The following is a 22317-nucleotide window of genomic DNA, read 5'->3' as shown; positions in this document are numbered from 1 at the left end:
AAAATTGTAAGCCTCTGGGGAAAATTGTAGCCTTGTGGCATTTTGTTTCAGTCTTGAAAACAGACAGAGGATTTTGGTGGTTTTGCAGTGAAATATAAATAATATGTGCAACCTCGTGCTGAGGTGTCGTCCATTGTTCCTACCAGAGAAGAATGGGGGACTGCTGAGACCTTTGGAAAGTGGGACATGAGACTCTCAGTGAGATCCTAGAGCCTTGGGTGTCCACTGTGACACGGACCTGTAATGTCCTATTCATTTGAATGAACATCTGTAAAACCAGAACAACTGGGCCTTATTACTGCTGTCAGTTCATATTCCAGCTGCAGTTGGGTCTTTCCTCCTGCCCAGTTATCATTCTAGCCATCTCCCGTTTCCCCCAGAGCAGATAGGGAAATCATTTGCAGTCTTCTCAAGACCCTGTCACACCTCGTGCCCTCCTGGGTTACGAAGATTGAGGTCATCTCCACGTGCCTCTGTCTCAAAACTCTTAATCCTACCGACACTCACTTCACTTCTACCTCAGAGAAGGAAATGTTTACCCTTCTTTCCCAAGGCCTTGCCTCCATATATATCTTTTTATCTCTGTATATTGCCCTTTTCTTACAATTTGTTTCACTCTTTTTCTAATTTCTCAACAAACCTATGAATGTCTCCTGTAACCCAAAAAGGCAACTTCCCTGTCTCCTGCTAACCAGAAGCCACCATCCCATCCCTTCCCTTCCATGTCCACCCATCCTGCCCTAAGAGTCATCTCTACTTGCCACTTCTGCTTCCTTACTATCCCTTAGCCACTTTTAGTCCTGCTTCCATGAGAGAAAGAAGAGTACAATCGTTAAAATGATAAACTTTAGGATCAGACACAACTTGATCAAAACCTCCATTTACACTTCCTTTCTCTGAGGCTTGGACAAGTCATTTAACCTCTCAGTCTCACTGTTTTCATCCATAAAAGGGATTAATGGGGTCACCATGAGAATTAAAAGTGAGGAAACCTTTTTAAAAAGAGGTAAAGTCTTGGGACACCTGGGTGGCTCAGTCATTTAAGCTCCGACTCTTGATTTTGGCTCAGGTTGTGATCTCAGGGTCATGAGATTGAGCCCTGTGTTGTGCTCACTCTGCTTCCTTCTCCCTCTCCCTTTACTCCTCCCCCTGCTCACACGTGCGAACATGCATGCACGTATGTGCTCTCTCTCAAATAAATAAACTTTTCAAAAAGAGAGATAAAGTCTCTTTTCATCTCTTGCAGAGCCTAATAAATAGTATTCTTTAAGAAAAATAAGGGCAGGGGGCACCTGGCTGGCTTAGTCGGTAGAGCATGTGACTCTTGATCTTAGGGTGATAAGTTCAAGCCCCATGCTCAGTGTAGAGATTACTTAAAAATAAAATCTTTAAAAAAAAAAAAAAGAAAGAAAACACCTAGCCTCTTGGCGTTTAACTGACACTCTGATCTCAAAAGTAGTCACAAACAACTGCTGATCACCAAATAAAGTAACTTTTTCTCATTTCTCACCCCTCTAATAATGTTGGCGGTATTGACACAACACTTCCCAGAATTTTTTTCCTGCCTGTCTGGTTGCTCTTCTCTTTTCCTTCTCCTAATGTCAGTGTTCACTGAGATTTTGTCCTCTGGTCTCCATCCTCAGACTCTCTCCCATGGTGTCAGCACCAAAATACTGAAGAATGCTAGCCAGTTAGGTGTAGAATGTTCTTCAGTTTTAGTTTGATATTTTCTCATTGTTAGGTTGAGTTTATATCTTGTCAGCAAGAATATCATAGAAGTGTTGCTGTGCCCTTACAATTGCAGCACTTAGGAAGGTATGTAATGTTGCTGTGTGCTAACAGGGGGTGCTGACCTCTATTGCTTGGGTAAGATTGTGTCCTCTAGGTTTCTCAGACCTGAAGTTCCTCTTTTTCCCTTTGTAACTAAGAAGTATCTTTGAGGGAAATGCTTTGAGACTGGACAAAAATCTTGTCTCTCATGCTTTTGTCCACTGATTTTAGTATCCATCAGAGATTCTTTCTGCAATAATGATTGCTGTGGTGTTTTTTGCGATTTTCTATTTCCTTCAGTCCTTCAACATTTATTAGTCAGAATTTTAATGCAGGGATGAGCTATCCCTTCTCCCCAATAGATGTATTTGTTTAATTATCTGTTTATAGCACTATGGATCTCTATATTTATTTTATACTATGACCTGTAACTCATTGCCATTATTATTTATTTTGTTGCTCAAATTGCCTAAGATTTGGCCTTTGGGAGCTCCTTCAAGTTGGCTCTTGTGTCCTTTCAACTTCCACTAAATTATTTTATCAGCATTTCTATACTTTCTGGCACCACAAGATGTTCCACATTCATCGTTTACTATTAATGCCTCAGCCCAGGAATTAATCATTTCTCTAAGAAGCCAAAGCACCTTTTTATTTATCCCCTTAGTTTTTGAAAATTTAGTATGAGCATGAAAATTCTCAATGACTCTCCATTACCTCTGACTAAAATTCAGACCATTTAGCCTAGCATTCAGAAATATCCATGCTCTGGTCCCAAAAGACCCTCTCAACTTTGTAGTTTAAGCTCCCCCTCCATGTACCTCACACTTTCAAAAACTAGAGTTAATAATTTCCTATCTCAGCCAGTTGAGTTGGGCCTTTTCTTAGTCTGTTTGGGCTGCTGTAACAAAGTACCATAGACTGAATAAATAATCGGCAGCATTTATATCTCACAGTTCTGAGACTAAGTCTCAAGATCACAGTGCCAGATGGAGCATCTGTTGAGAGCTTCCTGGCTTATAGGCCATACCTTCTTGTTATGTCCTCCCATGGTGGAAGGGAGAAAGCAAGCTCTCCGGGGCCTCTCTAGTAGGACACTTATCACTTCCTCAAAGGTCCCCTTTCCATTTAATATCATTACATTAGGAGTGGAAATTCCAACATATGCTTTCAAGGGGACAAAAATGTTTAGACTACAGCACCTTTCCTTCAGAATCGGTTACTGATTCCAGGTAGGAATTCTCTCCAGTTTTATTGCACCTGTACTTTCCTTACATCATTCGTTATCCTTTGTTGGACAGGTTTTTGTCCTGTTGGTCGCATCTCCCCTACCTTGTTTGAAAGTCCTTGAGTACAGAATAATCTACGTTTTACTGCCTTACTCGCTTTTCATCCTATGTGGTACCTTGCACAAAGTAGGCATTCAGTAAACATTTGTTAAGTAGATTGCTGGGTGGAACTAAAGCTGAGGAGAACCAGATGCAGAACTTAGGTGTCAAGTGTTCAGCCCACCTGCCAGAAAAAGCTACTCTTCTGTTGAAGCTTTTGGCTGCCTTCTGGTAGATCGATCTTAACCAGGCTCCTTTCAACCTAAATTTGCAACCAGCACTGCAACCATAAAAGCTGCTATTGGAACATAGTCCAGCATTAAGCTCCAAGTACCTCTAGCCATTTTGACCAGAACTTGGAGATTCTGCTCTCCCATTGGAAGAAAAAAAGCAGCCTCTACCAAAGTTTGGTGGTCAAAAGTATGATTCATGATGTGAAGTATTTTGCTGCTTTGGAGACCAAAAAATTTGAGCTTCAAAATGTTTTTCTTTCCTTTTATGATTTCAAAGACAGTTTTTTGTGCCAGCAGAGCTACAAGTCTTTGAAAGCTTGGTCTGAAAAGAACTATTTGAGGACAAAAGAGAATGTACCTCAGGAAAACAAAGCTGGAGCCGGGAATTTTGTTTTTTTAGTTCCTTTCTCTATGGAAACAAAGGCTGACCTTATGAAAAGAGGTTCTCCCCTGAGGGACATCTGCCAGAGTTCTAGCTCAGCAATGATCTAGCCTGAGTAGGAGAGAACTTTCTAGATTTGCCCAGATATTGGTTCACGGTATGGGAAGGGATGACTCTTGGTAGTCTAGTCATGTACAGTGGACCAATGTGACTGGATTAGGAGTGTGGCTACAAATCTTTGTTCACATACATTTCTCTGTCCTTCCCCTTAGGTGGATCATTTGGACAAGAATGGTCAGTGTGCTTTGGTCCATGCTGCTCTCCGAGGTCATCTGGAGGTTGTCAAATTTTTGATTCAATGTGACTGGACAATGGCTGGCCAGCAGCAAGGAGTATTTAAGAAGAGCCATGCTATCCAGCAAGCCCTCATTGCTGCAGCCAGCATGGGTTATACGGAGGTAAGAAAGCAGGTGATAAGGTTTAGGGTTTTTAGGTTTTTTTCAGGCTATGTATTGAAAGACCTAGGAAACAGGAGGAAAATGGTTGCATTATTATAAAATTATCTTACTAATTAATGTGAATTAGCTTTTTGGTCACTGTTTTGGGGAATAAGAGACTGAACTCCATGAAGCACTTGAATTCTCAAATACCAGCATATCTAGAATTATGAACATAGCATGTCAGAGTGGGAAAGAAGTTTGGAAATCATCTAATCCAATTCCTCCCCATCTTGCTTAACAGACAGTGACACTGGACTCCTAGGGATTATTTATTGACCTGTACTCACATGGGTAGGCAGTGTAGAATGGGAAGAACACAACATTTGAAATTTCAGAAGGACCAGGTTTGAGTCCCAGTTTGCTACATCATTTGCTCTGGACCTTGGACAGTTTACCTAATATCTTAGAATCTTCATTTCCCATCAGTAAAATAAATGACTCTAATAAATTCTTTTTTACACAGCTGGTGTGAAAGGGTCTTAGTGAACTGTTAAACACTATACAAATGATATTTTTACTAATGATAGTAATAATATAGTGGCAAATGTATGGAATTAATAAATGCTAAGAAATATTGAACATCCAGTTCCAAGACAATTGTGTAATAGAGCAGAAGTGTGTGTGTGTGTGCATTCATACTTAAAATTAGTACAAATTTTAATGATATGAAGAATATGTAGCACACAGTTTATAAATGATGAAATATGCAGTACTCTTAATGGAATGCTTGATTTTTGTGACATTTATATTGGCAGCCAACCTATGGTTGCAACTCATAGATCATTTATAGATGATCTTTTTTGCTTTTTTCACAATAACTTTATTGTCATTATATTTGATATGTGATCTGTGTTAAACTACTTCTCACCCTCATACAAATCATACTCATTAAACTGGAACCTCTTTGAGACTTTAGCACTAAATCAAATCTTGATTTGTAATGTTTGCCAATTTCCCAGCTACCCCCAGAACTGATATAGAGCTGCCATTGTGGCATTGCTAAACACAGAGTTGAGAAGAGACGCATAGTAGCACACACCATGATGTGATATTTCCACCATACAGACACAATACATATAAATAACCTCAAGGGCATGGATAATGTAAAGTGTAGTTAAATAATTAAGAAATCACAAGAGTTTATATTTTTTAACCTTTTTTAAAATATAATTTATTTGTTATTTAATTTTTAATAAACAGCTTCGTTTAATAACTGACTTACAAAATTCCTGAAAACGTAGTGCTCAACTTTCATGGGTCAGTACACGTTGGCTCACCACTACATGGGATACTTCTATGACACAGCTACCCTGCCAACTGACCTGATATGTCACCAAGGGAATATTAAGTAAAACTGGGATTTCTAATATCTCTAGGTTTTAAATTCTCTCTACAGGCACTTTAATGCTAGTAGTCGTTCTGCCTTTTTTTTTTTTTTTTTAATTTATTCATGAGAGACACACAGAGAGAGAGGCAGAGACACAGGCAGAGGGAGAAGCAGGTTCCCCACAGGGAACCTAATGCAGGACTCGATCCCAGAAGCCTGGGATCATGCCCTGAGCCAAAGGCAGACACTCAACCACTGAACCACCCAGGTGCCCCTCGTTCTGCCTTTATTATCCCCAAAGCAGTCCTTGTACTTGCAAGCAGAAAAAAGATCATTGCCTGACTCTGATGAAATACAGGCCCTCTGTTTTCTCCATATTTGTTTTCTGGTTTTTATTTATTGATTGGGTTTTTTCCTCTTTATTTATTGGTATTCTTATTGGGAGAATGAGGGTTGCTTCTTTAACTTAAATGTGAGGAATAAATAATTTTTTAAAAATAACAGGCTATATAAGTGAGTCATGTTCAAGAGAAACGTATAAACTGTAGCTAATAAAACAAATGCTTATCATGGCAGCTTTCATTTCTTTGTTGGGATAGTCAGTTCTGGTTTCTGTGCAAGAGTTTTCATCATACTTGGGTCATCCAGGTATCTTTCAAACCGCACAGGCTAGAGTTGGTAGCATAGTTTTCCACCTGAAGTTTGAACTGACACAATTTCTTGTTTCAGATTGTCTCCTACCTACTTGATCTTCCAGAAAAAGATGAAGAAGAAGTAGAGCGAGCACAGATCAACAGTTTTGACAGTCTCTGGGGAGAGACAGGTACTTCAGTAAACATTACTCTCTTTTCTCATTAATGTTGTGTGTTCATATGGAGATACTTTGCATCACACACCCTGATTTTTCCTCTGACATACCTTTAGCAGTCTCCATCTAATGGCTTTTTACTGGAGATTGATTCAGCCAAAGTAAAAAGTCAAGCGCTATCCTTCTTCCAATCCTCTCTCCCTTTGGATTCTCCAAATCATTAGCACCAGAGTCTTCTTTCAACCAAAATCTTACCCTGCTCTTGTTTCCAAATATTTTTAAAAGACTGAAAGTTTCCTTACAGCATGCCAAACCAGAGCAAAAAATGGTTGTGGCCTCTCTCTTCTTTTATATGATCCTTGTAGCTGTTAAGTATAAATATTTCTCCCATCAAAATAACTCCACCTGCAGTGTAAACCAGGAGGTTAAGTTTTTATCCACACCTCTGACTTAACCAAGTTAGTTATCATGGCAGAGTGGTATCTGACGTGGTTAAACTGATATAAGTAAAGTTACTATCTGGATGCAAAATGAAGGTACCACCCTAAAGGCACAGCCCCATGCATCCGTTTTCATCTGTAGCCAAGAGATTTCTATATTGCTTGGTACTTACTACAGAAACAGAAGCTTCTTGCTTTGTGGCCTTTGCAGGAAATGATTGCTGTCTTTCCTCCAAGTCTAAACTAGAACATCTGGAGAAACATTAATAACCTTTTCTATGTTTTTATGAAATCAGGGCAATGAAAGCTTTAGAGTCACCACAGATATGTGTCATATTAGCCAGGAAAAGTAGACCAATATTGAGATGGCCAAGTTAGGGGGAATATTTTTTTAAACAAGGAGGGTATGTGTTTTGGTTAGTCAGAGTGTTATTAAAAATAACGGAGGCACTTGAATTCATTTAAAATTTATAATGATCTATCAAATTGTGATGTTTCCATTCATGGCAAATATCATAGGTAGGTTTCATGGCTTCTTTAACATCATGTAGAATGGTCCAAAGCTCAGGAATTTACTTCTCAAACAATCCCTCCCTCTGTAAGACTAAAGGGAACAGATGCCAGGCAGCTGCAGCTTACGAGCCCAAGACAGATTAAAGGAAAATGTGCAGCTGGAAACAGCTGCTGTCTCTGGGACTCTACCCTGTGGGAAGCCAGAGGACAGACTGAGGGGAAGGAACTAACCAGGATGCCGGCAGCTCTGGAGTTCATGTCTTCTGAATAAGAACTGTGGGAGGGACATGTTGCTTTACTGCTCCCATCAGCACAGCCTGTCCCAGCACACTATTGCTGGGCCATGCACATGGAACCCAGGAGGATGAAAAGCACTATGGCCTGATGACAATGTAGAGGAATTATAAGGCTAGCAATCATAGTGATGAATATCATACACATTCTAGTACTGTACTTGAAAGAATTTCTTAAAAACATTTAAGAAGGGAGTGACCTAAATGGAAGACTTATTTTTATTGATATGAATTTCTTATCAGAATAAAATTTTATGGGGGCACTTGGGTGGCTTAGTCGGTTAGGCATCTGACTCTTGATTTTGGCTCAGGTCATGATCTCAGGGTTGTGAGATCAAGCCCTGTGTTAGGCTCTGCACTGTGTATGGAGCCTACTTGGGATTCTCTCTCTCCCTCTCTTCTTATACCTCTCTCTCTTTCCCTCCCACCCTCCCTCTAAAAAAAAAGAAAACTGTGGCCTCGGGACTTTCACATGCGCAATGAAGTTTGTTACATTAATTTATATAAATATGTACCATATCTTAAGATTGTAAAAGAAAATCAGAGCTTCATGTCAGTTGGCTTGTAATCAGAATTGTATTGTGTTTAACTTGATATTTATATGAAATAATTACAGCATTATAAACATAAAATGCTATTTGAATAGCACTAGAATGAAATGCGTCTGTAATACAGTTTATACATCTATAAACAGTTATTTGGCTTCAGGAAAATTTCTAGGAAATAATGTCTGTGCTATGTAAGAATGTCCCTAAACCTCCCTACTGATATAGAACAGACTATGAGTTGCTTTTCTATCTATAGTGATGGATTTACTAGATATACATGTTCCTTTCTACCTTATAGCACATATGATTTAAAACGTATAATAACCCATTGAATTGTGATGTTTTCTCCAATGGTAGAATCTTACACATGTCCCCCTTATTAGAGAATGAAGGTGTGTGACCTCTAGCCATTGGTTGGGTCTTATACCTACAGCCCTGGTCTAAACAATAAAATCCAATGGTTGTGATGTCCCCAACAATCTGTATCATTTACTGTATCAAATCTAAAACACCATTAACTATAGGAAACTATATAGCCATTATTTTTTATGTGCCACTACAAAAAAAGAAAGCCTCGGCCTATTAAACTGACACAGTTCTTTATTATCACAGCAATCACAAGATGCATCCCAGTTTTAGAGATGTTAAAATGTGAAGGGAAAAAAGTACATCTTAGAATCAATGAAATTTATTTAGCATATAGTGAAATAATAATTGAGTTTTTACAGAGCAGATTTTCTAAAAGCAGGTCACTAGAATATACTGGTTGCCTTCTTTTTCAGCCTCTTTATCCTTCCTGATAGCATCTGCCTACATCCAGCCTCCACCATCTGGCTGGCCCCCTCCCATCCCACAGGGTTTTTACAGACTTCTCATGGAACAGTACAGAAGAAAAACAATTAAGGTGATAAGATTGTTCACCATGCCCTCTTTCCCTTGTCTAACAAGCTTAAACCAGGACCAGCATTAAAAGCTTCTAGCAACTCTAGAGGGCCTGAACCATCCTATGACCCAAAAGAAGCAAGAGTTCACAAAATAAACAAGATACCCATAACTCATGCCCTTATCATTTTTTGCCTACGTTATTGCAACTGCCTCCTCGCTGATCTTGTCACCCTTTCATGATTCATCTCCCTTGTGACTTCCACCAGAGTGAACTTAGTGAGCCACAATCTGTTGGTATCACTTTCCTGCTTACCACCCTTTAATGACCTGTATCATTAATGAAGTTATTTAGTATAATCTAAGAAGACCAGTTGTGATCTCTAGGCTTATCTTTTGCCCCACTTCTCTAGTAACTCCAGTAACAACAAACATACTGTCTCCCACCTCAGTGCCTTGTAAGTGTTCTCCCTGTGCCCGGCCTGCCTCCCCTTGTCCTTGCATGCCTTTGAGACTTCTATTTCTCAGATGAACATGTATCTAGCTCAGATGAACATCTCTTTCTGAAGACCTTCTCAGACGCTTCTTCCTATTATCTCCATCCCACTTATACACTGGATAGTAATGTATTTTTTATTTGTCTATCATCCTGACTCAACCTTGTGTTCCTTGAGAGCAGAGACAGTGTCTGATAAATAGTTCAATAAATGTTTAGTTAGTGTTTTGGATAGCAGTGATCAGTTTATGTCTCCCCAACCACCTCTCTCTCATTGTCTTGCATGACCTAGTCTGTGCTATACTCTTTCACAATTGAAAATAGATACACACAAGAACCACTAGCTTTGCCACATTCTGTTGAGTGTTACCATCCCATCCAAGCAGACTGGCTGTTTCCCCATCTCTGAGCTACATCCTGTCTGCCTATTCAGACTCCTTAGATGTTCCACTTTGAAGAAGGACCATTTATGTCAGATAATCTCATCAGCTGCTGACAAGCTAGGGAACAAATTCTGTAACTGGTCTCTTAGGAAGAGATTTGGCTCCAAACTGCTGTGTTTGCTCTAAGAATCAGTTTGTTGCTTTATGGAACTGACTTTACCTTAATCTTCTTTCTTTCAAAAAGTTGTAACAGTTTTTGATAAGACTTACATAAAATCCAGCCAAAGCAGTTTTTTGCTCTTGGATTTTGAAAAGTACAGATCCCATTTTATGTAGTTGTGTTGTTCTGAGATGAAATTGGCCAGCTGTTTTAATGACCATGTCCAGCCATCAGCTGGAGATTCCTACCAAATTACATCATAACCTAAGCAACAAAAATGATACAACAAAGAAAAAAGCCAAATGGAACATTCCCTCTTAGATTAATGTGTTATCCAATGAGCTGAAATGGGCCAGCCAGAGCAGTATAACTCCAGATTAGAGTGAACAATATAAGTTTTAGCTTTCAAGATGGGCACTGGTTGTAAATTTTCAGCAGTGTTGTGTGAACTGGCATCATTGGTGTGAAAGGCTTGATTCTGAAATACTGTTTGTATTTTCTCCAACAAGCTGCAAATTATTTTGTGAAAAGAATGTATTTGCCCTCCCTCCACCATACACAGGGCATTAAAAGGGAGGTTTGCTGCAACCCTATCACCTCGTAGCTACTTTAAATGGAATCAGAGAGTAAGAGTTAGAATTTTTTCTAATTATTTGTTTTATATACCAACAATATGATTCTTGTGGTTTCTAATGAGTGTCTACCCCAGTCAAGTTCTTTTTTTCCCTAGCTTTCCTAGGATCTAATTTACATATAATGCATAAATGTAAGGTGTACAACATGATGAGTTCTAACCAATGTCTGAAGCTACTCTCGTGTTCTGACCCAAGAATTAAAGTGGTTTTTTTCCTAAACTGTTAGAAGTATGAAGTTGGCAAAGAGAGAAGATCACTTTGATGTAAGGAACAAGACACAAAACTTCTTTGTCAACTTAATAATCATAACCATCAATACCTATACTTACTCATTGAAGGCTTGGAAATGACCCTCACCTCGGATAAACCTCTGCCCTCCTGTTAGGAATAGGACAGAAATGCCAGTGTTAAGAGCTCCAAAATTGAAAATACACATAAGGCAAGACACATACATCTAGTTTGAGTAAATATATCTTCTAAAACTGTCACATTTTTTTCATAAGCCCTTCTTATCCTTGAGGAAAGAAAAGGTTACTTAAAAGTTTATCTTAGTTGAAATTACAGGTAGTTTGATTTTGCATATGAATCAGTTGTGGATGAATTTGACTAAGCCCAAGGACAAAATGCCACTGGTTGTACTTAAATGAAAAAAATTTTCAAGTGACCATTTGATTTGAATTTCAGTTGCTTTCTTGATTAGATACCAACATTTGCAAACTGAAATATTATCTGCACTTACCAAATACTATCTTTTTCTGATTTGCCATTGGAGTAGGTGGCCATGATCAAGGAAGGACTTGCTGGCTACCACATCAGCTGTCCAAGTCAGCATGGTAAAAAAAAGTTCTCTATCCTCTTTTTTTATTTTTTTAAATTTTTAAAAAAGATTTTATTTATCTATTTGAGAGAGAGCAAGAGAGGGAGAGAGAGAGAGCACAGAGGTAGAAGGAGAGGCAACTTCCTGCTGAGCCCAACATGGGGCTCCATCCCAGGACCCTGGGATCATGACCTAAGCCAAAGGCAGACACTTAACCAACTGAGCTACCCAGGCCCCATCCTCTTTCTTTAAAAGCATAATTCCTGCTGCCTTGTAACCGTGTTTACCATCCTCCCCACCCTCCTCCATTCTTTAAAACACAGAACCTATGCATTTGAGATGCGACGATCAAATGAAATATATATATTTGTTCAAATATGAGCTTAATAGAAAATCTATCTCCAAATCCCTCTTGCTACTATTGAACCAGGCTCAGAGAATGAAATAGGCACTCAGAGAATCTACTCTCTGAGTGGACAGTAGCACAAAAAGAATGTTTAAGTTTCTTCCTGCTGTGTCCCTTATAGTCACTATTGCTATTTTTATTATTTGTGACTCCATTATTTTATAATCAGAACCTTTGTCACACCTCTTTTCTCATCTTTAAGACTATTAACTTGAACATCTCCGACTTCCATATGAAAGTGGCTGCAAATGTACTAGAAACTTCTGTCTCAACTAATGAAGAAAAAAAGAAAAATGGCCCAACTGAGACTGCTATTCTTGACTTTGGTTCTTTAGGTTTAAGGGCCCAGGAGTAGAGGTTGGCCAGAAGTGGTTCCTAGCTAATTTTAAAAATTACTTACTTGGGGCACGTGGGTGTCCCATTCGGTTAAACATAAGCTCAGGTCAGGATCCCAGAGTCCTGGGATGGAACCCCATGTCGGGCTCCCTGCTCAGCGGAGAGCCTGCTTTCTCTCTCTTCCTCTGCAGCTCCTCCTGCTTGTACCCTCTCACTCTCTCTCTCTGCCAAATAAATAAATAAAATAATAAAATAATAATAAAATAAAAAGACCTTACTCTGCAAAGGCCCTTCTCTCTACATTTCACCCATGCATACACACCCATGTGAAGTTTGTTGCCAAGAAGAGGTGCCAAAAAAAGAGGTAAGTCAAAAGCAGAGAAGACAGTCTAGGTAGGAAAAATGAAACCAAGTAAGTTTAATCAAAGGTGATTTTCAATAAATTTATTATCTACAATTGTCTCCATATATTGTAAGCCCATTTAAATGTGGTTCTATTCATGATTTTTCTTTAAAAATTTCATTTGTGACAAAAGTAGCTTATAACCATTCTTGGAGGTAAAGTAGCAGTTCCATTAATCTAACACAGATATACTGCCATGCTCACACAGAGGGCTGGAGAGGGAAAGACCCACCTGTTCTCAGTCTGTGTTCTCTGCCCTCAGCACTGACAGCTGCAGCTGGAAGGGGCAAACTGGAGGTATGCCGTCTGCTCTTGGAACAGGGGGCAGCAGTGGCCCAGCCAAACCGCCGTGGGGCAGTGCCCCTGTTCAGCACTGTTCGCCAGGGCCACTGGCAGGTAAGCAGGGTAGCTACTTCCAGTTCTTCAGATAGGGCTGAGTTCTAGGAAGGGACTTCAGAAGCAGAGAGGAAAAAAAAATCACAAAGTTCGGGTTACTCAGCAGTCACCGGGCTTGAGGACTTGGGCCTTTGTTAATAATACTCTGGTTCATTAAAAAAATAAAATAAAAAAAAATACTCTGGTTCATTGAGAATATGTCAGAAACCTAACATTCAAAATCATCATCATTTAAAAAAAGATCATCATCCTGATCTATATTGTATAGAAGGACCAGCTAACTTTTGCCTGGTCATGGAGTGACCTGCTTCTCACATTTCACAGTATCCACATGTTCTCTAAAAGATTCATATCCCAATAGACCCCTGCTAACAGGTGTCTTGCAGGTGTCTCAGACTTGCCAAAAGAAAATGTGGTGTATGTAAATTCTAGCTATGCAGTCTTTCCAGATGTTTGAATTCCAGATAAATTCCACTAATTTATACACTTAGGATGGAAAAGAAAACATATTGGTGATAATCTTTGGAAGTATTTGTGTAGAAGAAAGGCTCCAGAAGCCAAACAGTATAGAAGAGTTACAGAGGCACTTTATTGTATTCACTTCAGTCAGAGGTATTCACAACAGGCAGCCTTGCAACCTCTAGAAGTCAATAAAATGGCACTGGCATAGGTAGTGACTTGTGTTAGAGCTTCCATCATGGGATTGCTTAGTCTACATCTTGGCCTTTTGTATCTTAAATTCTTTTTCATTTAGGGGTTGAGTCAAACATTCAGAGTTGAATTCTTATTTTGGCTATCCTTAGGAGAGTCAGAGATCAAATAACATGGTACTAGGACTGTGCAGGAACTAAGGGACTCTTGCAGTAGACACTTACATGTAGAGATGACTCGCCTGTACAGCAGGAAGAAATCCTTCAGTGGAGGGAACAACATGCACGTGGCTACTCAACAGCTCTTCCTGGCTCATTTGTCCCTGTTTCTCTACACTTGCAGATTGTTGATCTTTTACTCACCCATGGAGCTGATGTCAATATGGCAGACAAGCAGGGTCGTACTCCCCTGATGATGGCTGCCTCTGAAGGCCATCTAGGAACTGTGGACTTTCTACTTGCACAAGGTCAGTCCTGGGATGCTGGAGCTGCATGGTCAGTGCCTATAATAACCTAAGGAATTCATGATTTCCAGTGATGGATTCTAAGAGATGTTAATAGATATTATTGGGGCACCTGGGTGGCTCAGACAGTTGAGCATCCTGACTCTTGGTTTTGGCTCAGGGCTTGATCTCAGGATCCTAGGATCCAGCCCTGCTCCATGCTCACCAAGTTGCCTATGTGAGTCTCTCTCCCTCTGCCCTCCACCCTGCTCGCGCATGCGCTCACACGTGTTCTCTCTCTCAAAATAAGTAAATCTTTAGAAAAAAGAATATGTACTATTAATCTAGTTGGCTAAAATGTGAAAGTCCATCTCCCCTCTTATATACAGTGGGACCCTTCACTCTGATACTTTTTGTTTCCTTATGGTTTGAGGGATTTTTGGTATTCTAGTCAAATTAACATCTTCTGAATTTTCTAATTCAAATTTGTAATCTCTAAACTTTGATTTTTAATATATACTCAATAGACATTCATCTTCCAAGGACTATGCTTTTTCTTTATCAATCCTTTTGTAAGCCTGAACAACTAATATTTTTCTTGTATCTAAAGGAGACAGAGGTTAAGACAGTTGCCAACAGTGGGACCCTGTTTGAGAATTCAGAATATTATCCTCTTGTTGTAATAAATTGCTTTTGACATTAACCAACATTCACATACTCCTAGTGAATGGGAAGTGAATTAAAGGAGATTGTGGTCACACCACCTTCAAAAGCATTTCAGGCTCCTTTTGATTGCTCTGACTTCATTCACTGATGCAAAACAGGGGTGAGTGATGGAGGACTTCTAGAGAAGGAAAACTCACGTCACTGATGGCTCTACAGTACCATCTAGTGGACTTTGAGCATTTATAGGAAGCAGGAGATAGTATAATTGTGACCAGCCTAATGACTCCACTCCAGCCAACAAACAAATCTGGTTTTATGATATCTATCCTTACTTCTGCCAAGAGGGGGTTGGAGGAGGATAGAGAGTGTACCTTGATTCTCAGGTTAAAATGTGGCAGGAATAAATGTCCCAGAACAACCTAAGTCTACTGGAAAAGGCAGGACCTCTTCAGCTACTGATAACCTTGAGATCACTGCACGGAGTCTGCCACATGCCAGTGGAAGCTTATCAGACATAGATATCAGAGATTTGTTCTCCCTTACCATTGCTTATGATGGGCTTATGTCCTGATAAACCCAAGTTTAAAATATCATAAGTTGAAAATATCTTAAGTTGAAATACATTTAATACACCTAGCCTGGGGATGCCTGAGTAGCTCAGCGGTTAAGCTCTACTTTCGGCTCAGGGCGTGATCCTGGGGTCCTGGGATCGAATCCCACATTGGGCTCCCTGCATGGAGCCTGCTTCTCCATCTGCCTGTGTCTCTGCCTCTCTCTCTCTCTGTCTCTCATGAATAAATAAATAAAATCTTAAAAAAAAAAATACATCTAGCCTGTGGAACGTGGTATTTCCATAGCTTAGCTTTGCTTACCCTAAATGTGTTTAAATGTGTTTACAACACTTACATCAGCTTACAGTTGGACAAAATCATCTAACACAAAGCTTACTCTATACTAGTGTTGAATATCTCAGGTAGTTTATTGAACACTGTACTGAAAGTGAAAAACAGAATGGTTGTACAGCACATAATGGCTTTATCTGTTGTTTACCTTTGTTGTTTTGTGGCTAATGGGGAGCTGTAGCTCGCTATTGCTGGCCGGCATCACAAGAGAGCATCGTACCACACATCACTAGCCTGGGAAAGGGTCCAAACTCAAAATTTGCTGTACATTTGCTACCAAATACCTATCACCTTTGCACCATCATAAAGCTGAAAAATTGTAAGTCAGACCATTACAAGTCAGGGATGTTCAGTATTTCCTTTATTCACACTTAAATCAGAGACTTCCACTAAATCAACAAATTCTGCAAACATTTATTTAGCTTACATTATTTGCAGAACACAATACTAGTGCTATGTCAGTGAGTGATTTCCTTTTAACTAATACACTATAATCCGTGCCCTCTGAGATGCTGTATCTGGCAAGGAAGAGATGAAACAAAGATAAATACCTGAAAAGCAGAGAATCCTAAGTGCTCTGATAAAGGTATTGGAGTTAGGAAAGGACAGACTTTGAAAGGTGAATAGGAAAAAAGTTTCAAAAAGAAAAAAAAAGAAAAAAGTTTCATATTTAGGGAAACGAACATAAATGAAAAGTCAGGGAGGAGAACCAGCACACAACAGGTTTGGGGAAATAAGCAAGTTGTCCAGTAAAGTACATGAGGGCTTTTGGGAAGTAAAACTGGACATGTAGGTAGGAAGAAAGTGAAAAGGAACAGATTAAATGAGGTTTTGAATTTAATTCTGAAGGCAGTAGGGAGCCTTTCAATATTTTTTAAAAGTGAATAAAAAATGTGCTTTAAAAAAAATATCTCTGGCAGTAGTGCAAATAGTAGATTTGATGGAGGAATTATAGTGGACCAGGGGATCAATTAGGAAGCATTGTAATAGAATAGATGAGAAATAATGATGCTCTAATCCAGGTGCACTAGCTGTTAGAATAGAACAGAAGGGCCAAGAACAAAAACTATTTTGATTATAAAGAGTAATTACACGTAGGAAATAGTAATCGTTGAGTTATAGATCACTCCAGAGTTTTAGTTTTTTAAAAGATTTTATTGATCTATTTGAGAGAGAGAGAGAGAACACATGTTGAGGAAGGGCAGAAGGAAAGGGAGCAGCAGACTCCCCGGCAAGTGGAGAGCCTGATGTGGGCTCTATTTGGGGCTCGATCCCAGGACCCTTAGATTATGACCTGAGCCAAAGGCAGACACCTAACCAGCTGAGCCACCCAGGGGCCCCAGATCACTTCAAAGTTTTAAAATGGATGTTTGGAAGAAGTGTGATTCCATTAACTGCAAGGGGAAGAAAAGAGAGAAGGGGAAGATTACTTACTGAATTTTGGACGCATATTGAATATATGAGTTTATTTCATATGTATCTCCTATTTCTTAGATTCCAGCTTTCCTTATCTTTGGAAAATCAGCTTATAATATACATCTGTATATTGCAGCTGTACATTACAGCTTGTAATATACATCCAGAACCTTCTTACCCTGCTTCTTCTACCTTTGGAGTCTCTGTCCAGGAAATTTATAGATGTTCCATCTAAGAAAACTCCTTAGATTCTGTACCACATTCAAATTCATTCTGTGTTAGAGTCAGTGTTTTAATTGCAAACTATACCATTATGAAAAGAGAACCCAGTACATAAACAGCTGTCATCAGAGTTAGAGGTATGGTACCTTCCAGCCCTTCATCTTGCTATGGGAAGCCACAAAGTCTGGTTGTCTGACCTCTGGGAGTAAAAAGATAATAGAAAAAAAAAAAAAAAAAAGATAATAGGCCAGATAACTGCTGAGTGGATCCTGAGCCTAGCTATGGCACATCCTAAGCTTGATCTGACATCTGAATCTTGTCTAGCTGGGGAGGCAGCCTGGAAAGTGTTCTGTACACAGTAAGTTGATCCTACTTTAGTTAGTATGACATGTCAACTGTGTGAAAAGAATTGTCTTAGGTACTCTTCAAACTAGCAAGGAAGTGATAGGCTCTTTGCCATCCAAGAGCTTACAGTCTAGGCTAAGAACCAAATGTATGCTGAATTTTAGACTAATTATACAACAGTGTATCAAGTATGCTTGATCCTTACAGATAAAAATAGAAATGTTGAAGAAAAACAGTTATAGAATACCAAAAAGGCTAAGAGAGTAGGGATGGGATCATTGAAGCCTGGTGAGTTTAATTAAACTCTGAATTTCCTTGTGACTGGGGCTCAGTTTCTTCCTGTGAGTTCATCTCCCCCATGTTGTAGGGAGAAAGAAAGTGGCCAGTGATAACCATGATAACCATGTACTGAGCTCCTCCTGTTTTATGAGAATCTCTACAGGAGTTTACAGTGTTGTCACTCTGCTGAGTTCTGAAAACATTCACTGAGAATTCTGTGCAAGGAGGATACATTTAAAAAGATTAATAACCGAATAAGGTCATATGTTAAGCACATTCAAGATGAAGTGAACAGTGAACCAGGAGAAGCTTCCTGGAAATAGGGGATTTGGAAATGGTTCCTAGAGAATGAGTAGAAATGAGGCAGTTTGTGGGGAATGAAAAGATTGCCCACATGGAAGCCAACATGACCAAAAGTGAAGATACAGGAATATTGTGGAAGAGTCCAGAGGCAGTGAGCATATCTGCTGGCCAAAGTAGAGGATTCTCTGAGGGGCATAATGAAACTTAAGCTGGAGAGTAAGCTTGGGGTAGATTGTGGAGGGCCCAGAATATCCAGTGAAAACAATGAGGCTCTCTTCTACCAAGTGCTTATAGGATCATTTTTTTAAAAAACAGTTTTATTGGGATCCCTGGGTGGCTCAGCGTTTAGGTGTCTGCCTTCGGCCCAGGGCGTGATCCCGGGGTCCTGGGATTGAGTCCCACCCACATTGGGCTCCCTGCATGGTGCCTGCTTCTCCCTCTGCCACTGTCTCTGCCTCTGTGTGTGTGTATGTTTCTCATGAATAAATAAATAAAATATTTTTAAAAAAATAAAAATAAAAACAGTTTTATTGAAAGATAACTCACATACCAGAAACAAAAGCTGTGCTTTGGCCAGAGTGTGCAGCTTAAGCACCAGCTTTGCCTCCTGCTCTGAGTGGTTCTGGGTTCTATGTTTCCTCAGCCCTCTGTTACACTTGCTCTTATAGGTGCCTCCATTGCTCTAATGGACAAAGAAGGATTGACAGCCCTCAGCTGGGCTTGCTTGAAGGGTCATCTGTCAGTAGTCCGTTCTCTGGTGGATAATGGAGCTGCTACAGACCATGCTGACAAGAACGGCCGCACCCCCCTGGATCTGGCAGCTTTCTATGGTGATGCCGAGGTGGTGAGTGCCTTTACAGAAGCCTTTGCATAGCATAGGTAGGGAAGGTTCTCCATCCATAATGTCATCTGGGATTAAGGGTAGAGTAGCATGTTGATGATTTCTGATAGAAAGTTCGTGGACCTGTACTTGCTAGAGGACAGGAATATTCAAAACACCACTGAAGACCAAGAATACATGTATGGCCTGAAATACCATGGCTACTCAGCCTGGTTCAGAGCAGCAGTTGAATAAAAAGCCCAGGCAGCAGCCAAAGCCCTCAGTGGAGCTCTGCTGAGCCACTGCACTTGTGTTAACTGTTCTGCTTGATCCATGTTCTAGGTCCAGTTCTTGGTGGATCACGGGGCCATGATTGAACATGTTGACTATAGCGGAATGCGCCCTTTGGATAGGGCAGTGGGGTGCCGGAACACTTCTGTTGTTGTCACTCTTCTGAAGAAAGGAGCCAAGATAGGTAGGAGAAAGGAAGAAGGTGCTGGCCATCTGTGCCCGGGGGCCAGAGTGGCCCAGTGGTCTGGCTGCCCTGGGTGTTTGGTGTGAGTGTGTATAGTTTCCCCTCTGCCCTGGCCCAGTTGTTGTTAAGTGAACAGAAAGGCTCTTGGCCAGAGAAAGCACCATCTGAGCCACGGTCTACACCACTCTGTGTCCAGACTCACATGGTTCTCTGCCATGCCCTTAGGGGCCTCAGCCAGGAGGCTGCTCTGACCTCAAGCACATCTTAGTGCTAATGCCTGTGTGCCAGCCCCGCCCTGTGAGCATCCTCGATCCCTGCACTGCCGTGAGCCTCTGCTTTCCCTTGCTCTGTATGTGCTTCAGACTCTCCAGTCCCTGCTGCTGCCGCCCCACCTGCACCCCCATCCCTCAGACCCATAGACAAGGGTTGGCTGATATGCTGGCTTTTTTGCTGCCTGCCTCTCACTGCTGCTTTTTCCTTCTTTTTTTTTTTTTTTTTTTTTTCACCTTCATCCATTTTTTTTTCCTCTCCTACAACTTTTTGTTTTCTCCTTTCTTTGAAGGTTGTCAGACGTTACCGAGTCGCCCACGAGGTATATTTCACCGCTGTCAGCATCAGGCGTGGTCTGATGGCTTGGTCAGCTTTGCCTTCTCCTCTTTGATTTAGCCTGCATGAGTTCCCTACACCTCTAATCTTTTAATTTACTTCACCTTAAAAGAAGATTTTTTTTAATGACTGTTGTAGAGAATAACTTGAACTTTTGATAACTAACCCTGGAAAGCTTAGTTGGTAAATAATTCAGGTGTCTATAAACTAATCAGTTTAACCTCTTCTTTCTCTTTGTGGGTAAAGTAGTCCTCAGTAATGTCGGCTTGTTGGCTTGTTTCACATCTTTTGACTTTTGAACTGTGCTCCTGGTTCAAAGTAAATCCCAGGGAGGCCTATTCAATACTTACTCCCAATTAAGGGAGCCTTTAGAATCTTTAATGATTCCCCTTCTACAAAGTACATATTTTTAAGTTAAGAGACTAAACAACTAGGGATCATGAGTCCCAAGGTTGCCTTTTTTGGATTTTTTAGATCTTGTGGTAACATTTAATGTAAACCTTCTCCTAATGACCTCATTTAAAATAACTCCAGAGTAAGCCATGGCCTGCCCAAATACAACACGTTGGCAGGCTTTGCTGCCCTCTTGTGGTGCAAGCTCAGACAGTTCAGACGTTCTTATTTTAAGGTGAATAGAAATCCAGCGCAGCTTCTTGGCAGTGGGAGTCCCTAAGATACTCCCAGGTCTAAACGATGAGGAAATTGTTGTGGAGCAAGTTGTTCTCTCAGCAGAAATCCCCCAGGATGTTTTTTTCACCTAGCTTCCTGCCACCCTTACATTGTCTGAGTTTTTTACCCATCATGCATCCTGTACACTACAGGTCCAGCCACATGGGCGATGGCCACCTCCAAACCAGACATCATGATCATCCTGTTGAGCAAGCTGATGGAAGAGGGGGACATGTTTTATAAGGTGAGGGGAGGAAGAAACAGTTTCCTTAAAGCAGCCACTGACTCTTTTCTACATGTAGAATTTACTAAAGTCTTGACAGTCTCATCTTCGGCTCTAAGGCAAAGGGAGACTGCTATCCCTCAGTGATGGGCTCATAAGTCGAAGACACTGAGTTTTTAATTTCCCAAGAGGAGAGCAGAAGGGCCTATATATAAGCCTGTAGCTGATCAACTTGAAGACCTAATTTTAACTGGTCACTAGTAGGCAGTTATATAAATCATGCATGGAATCTGCTAAGTGGGACCTGGAAACTCATGGGACAAGTGAAGTAAAACTATGTAGTAGAGATATTTCTAGTCCATGGGAAAGAGGCATTGATCTTTGCTTTCATATTTAATTTATACATAGATTTAAAAGTCTGTAGTAATAATAGCTTGTTAACATCCCTGAGTAAGATAAGGAAAGCAAGACAAATAGCAGTTATAAGATTTGCTTAAGTCACTCACTGAATCACAACAAAAAAGCATGGAGTCTTTTTGTGCTCACAATTTTAGCTGAAGGCCTATAACCCTAACACAGACTCTCTCCCATGGCCTATAGGAAGTCCCAAAAGAACATTACATGTCAGGGCACCTGGCTGCCTCAGTCAGAAGAACATGTGATTCTTGTTGTGAGTTTGAGCCCCACGGTAGGTGTAGAGATTACTTAAAAAAAAAAAAAAAAGAAAAAAGAACATGTCACGGTTGTCTGGTTAAGATATCAGCATCTTCTCCTGAAGGTAAATATAAATCCAACCTCACTGAGATATTTCCCAGGCCCAAAGATGGGAAATGATCAAGAAGCGCATTATTATGTAAGAAACATACAGTTCCTGGGAGCAGAGTTGTGTTTTCTGAGGATGAAAGTCATGGTAATCTAGGACTCCTGGACTCCAAGGAAACTGGAGTCCTGACCCAACCAGTATTTCACATGACTTCCAAGAAGTCATTACTCTGGGTGTTACATTTATGGACTTGGGGATAGCATTGCTCTCAGGAATCTAAGCCCTGGTCATAATATAACCTCTGATATTCCAAGAAAAGGAGTCCTACCTCCTAAGGAGAAGAGGCCCAACTACTGCTGTTCCCACCCAGAATTCTACCTTGGCGTACTCCAGATCCCTCCTTAATGAAAGGTGCTGAAGACATAATCAAAAGATCAGGATCCTTGGTGGAGTTACAGCTATACAGAAGAAATGGAGCAGAT

At 40.3% G+C, this 22317-nt stretch overlaps 1 protein-coding gene across 10 annotated transcripts in view; it reads left to right on the top strand.

Annotated features, from left to right (window-relative positions):
* The window catches only part of TANC2 (tetratricopeptide repeat, ankyrin repeat and coiled-coil containing 2), a 369309-nt gene that overhangs the window by 334245 nt on the left and 12747 nt on the right, over nt 1-22317 (top strand). For 8 of the 10 annotated variants that reach the window (XM_025436730.3, XM_049114606.1, XM_049114608.1 and 5 more), the window contains 8 exons: nt 3983-4168; nt 6267-6360; nt 12920-13053; nt 14047-14170; nt 18948-19123; nt 19442-19574; nt 20137-20166; nt 21002-21093. In XM_025436730.3, the coding sequence (XP_025292515.1) occupies nt 3983-4168; nt 6267-6360; nt 12920-13053; nt 14047-14170; nt 18948-19123; nt 19442-19574; nt 20137-20166; nt 21002-21093 (969 nt within the window). The remainder of the gene's footprint in view (nt 1-3982; nt 4169-6266; nt 6361-12919; nt 13054-14046; nt 14171-18947; nt 19124-19441; nt 19575-20136; nt 20167-21001; nt 21094-22317) is intronic. The other 2 variants (XM_025436738.3, XM_049114607.1) reach the window with 1 other exon arrangement.

The sequence above is a fragment of the Canis lupus genome, chromosome 9 (assembly GCF_003254725.2).
Source record: "Canis lupus dingo isolate Sandy chromosome 9, ASM325472v2, whole genome shotgun sequence".
Lineage (NCBI taxonomy): Eukaryota > Metazoa > Chordata > Mammalia > Carnivora > Canidae > Canis > Canis lupus.
The sequence above is the reverse complement of the archived record's forward strand: the minus strand, read 5'-3'. Positions and strand labels throughout refer to the sequence as shown.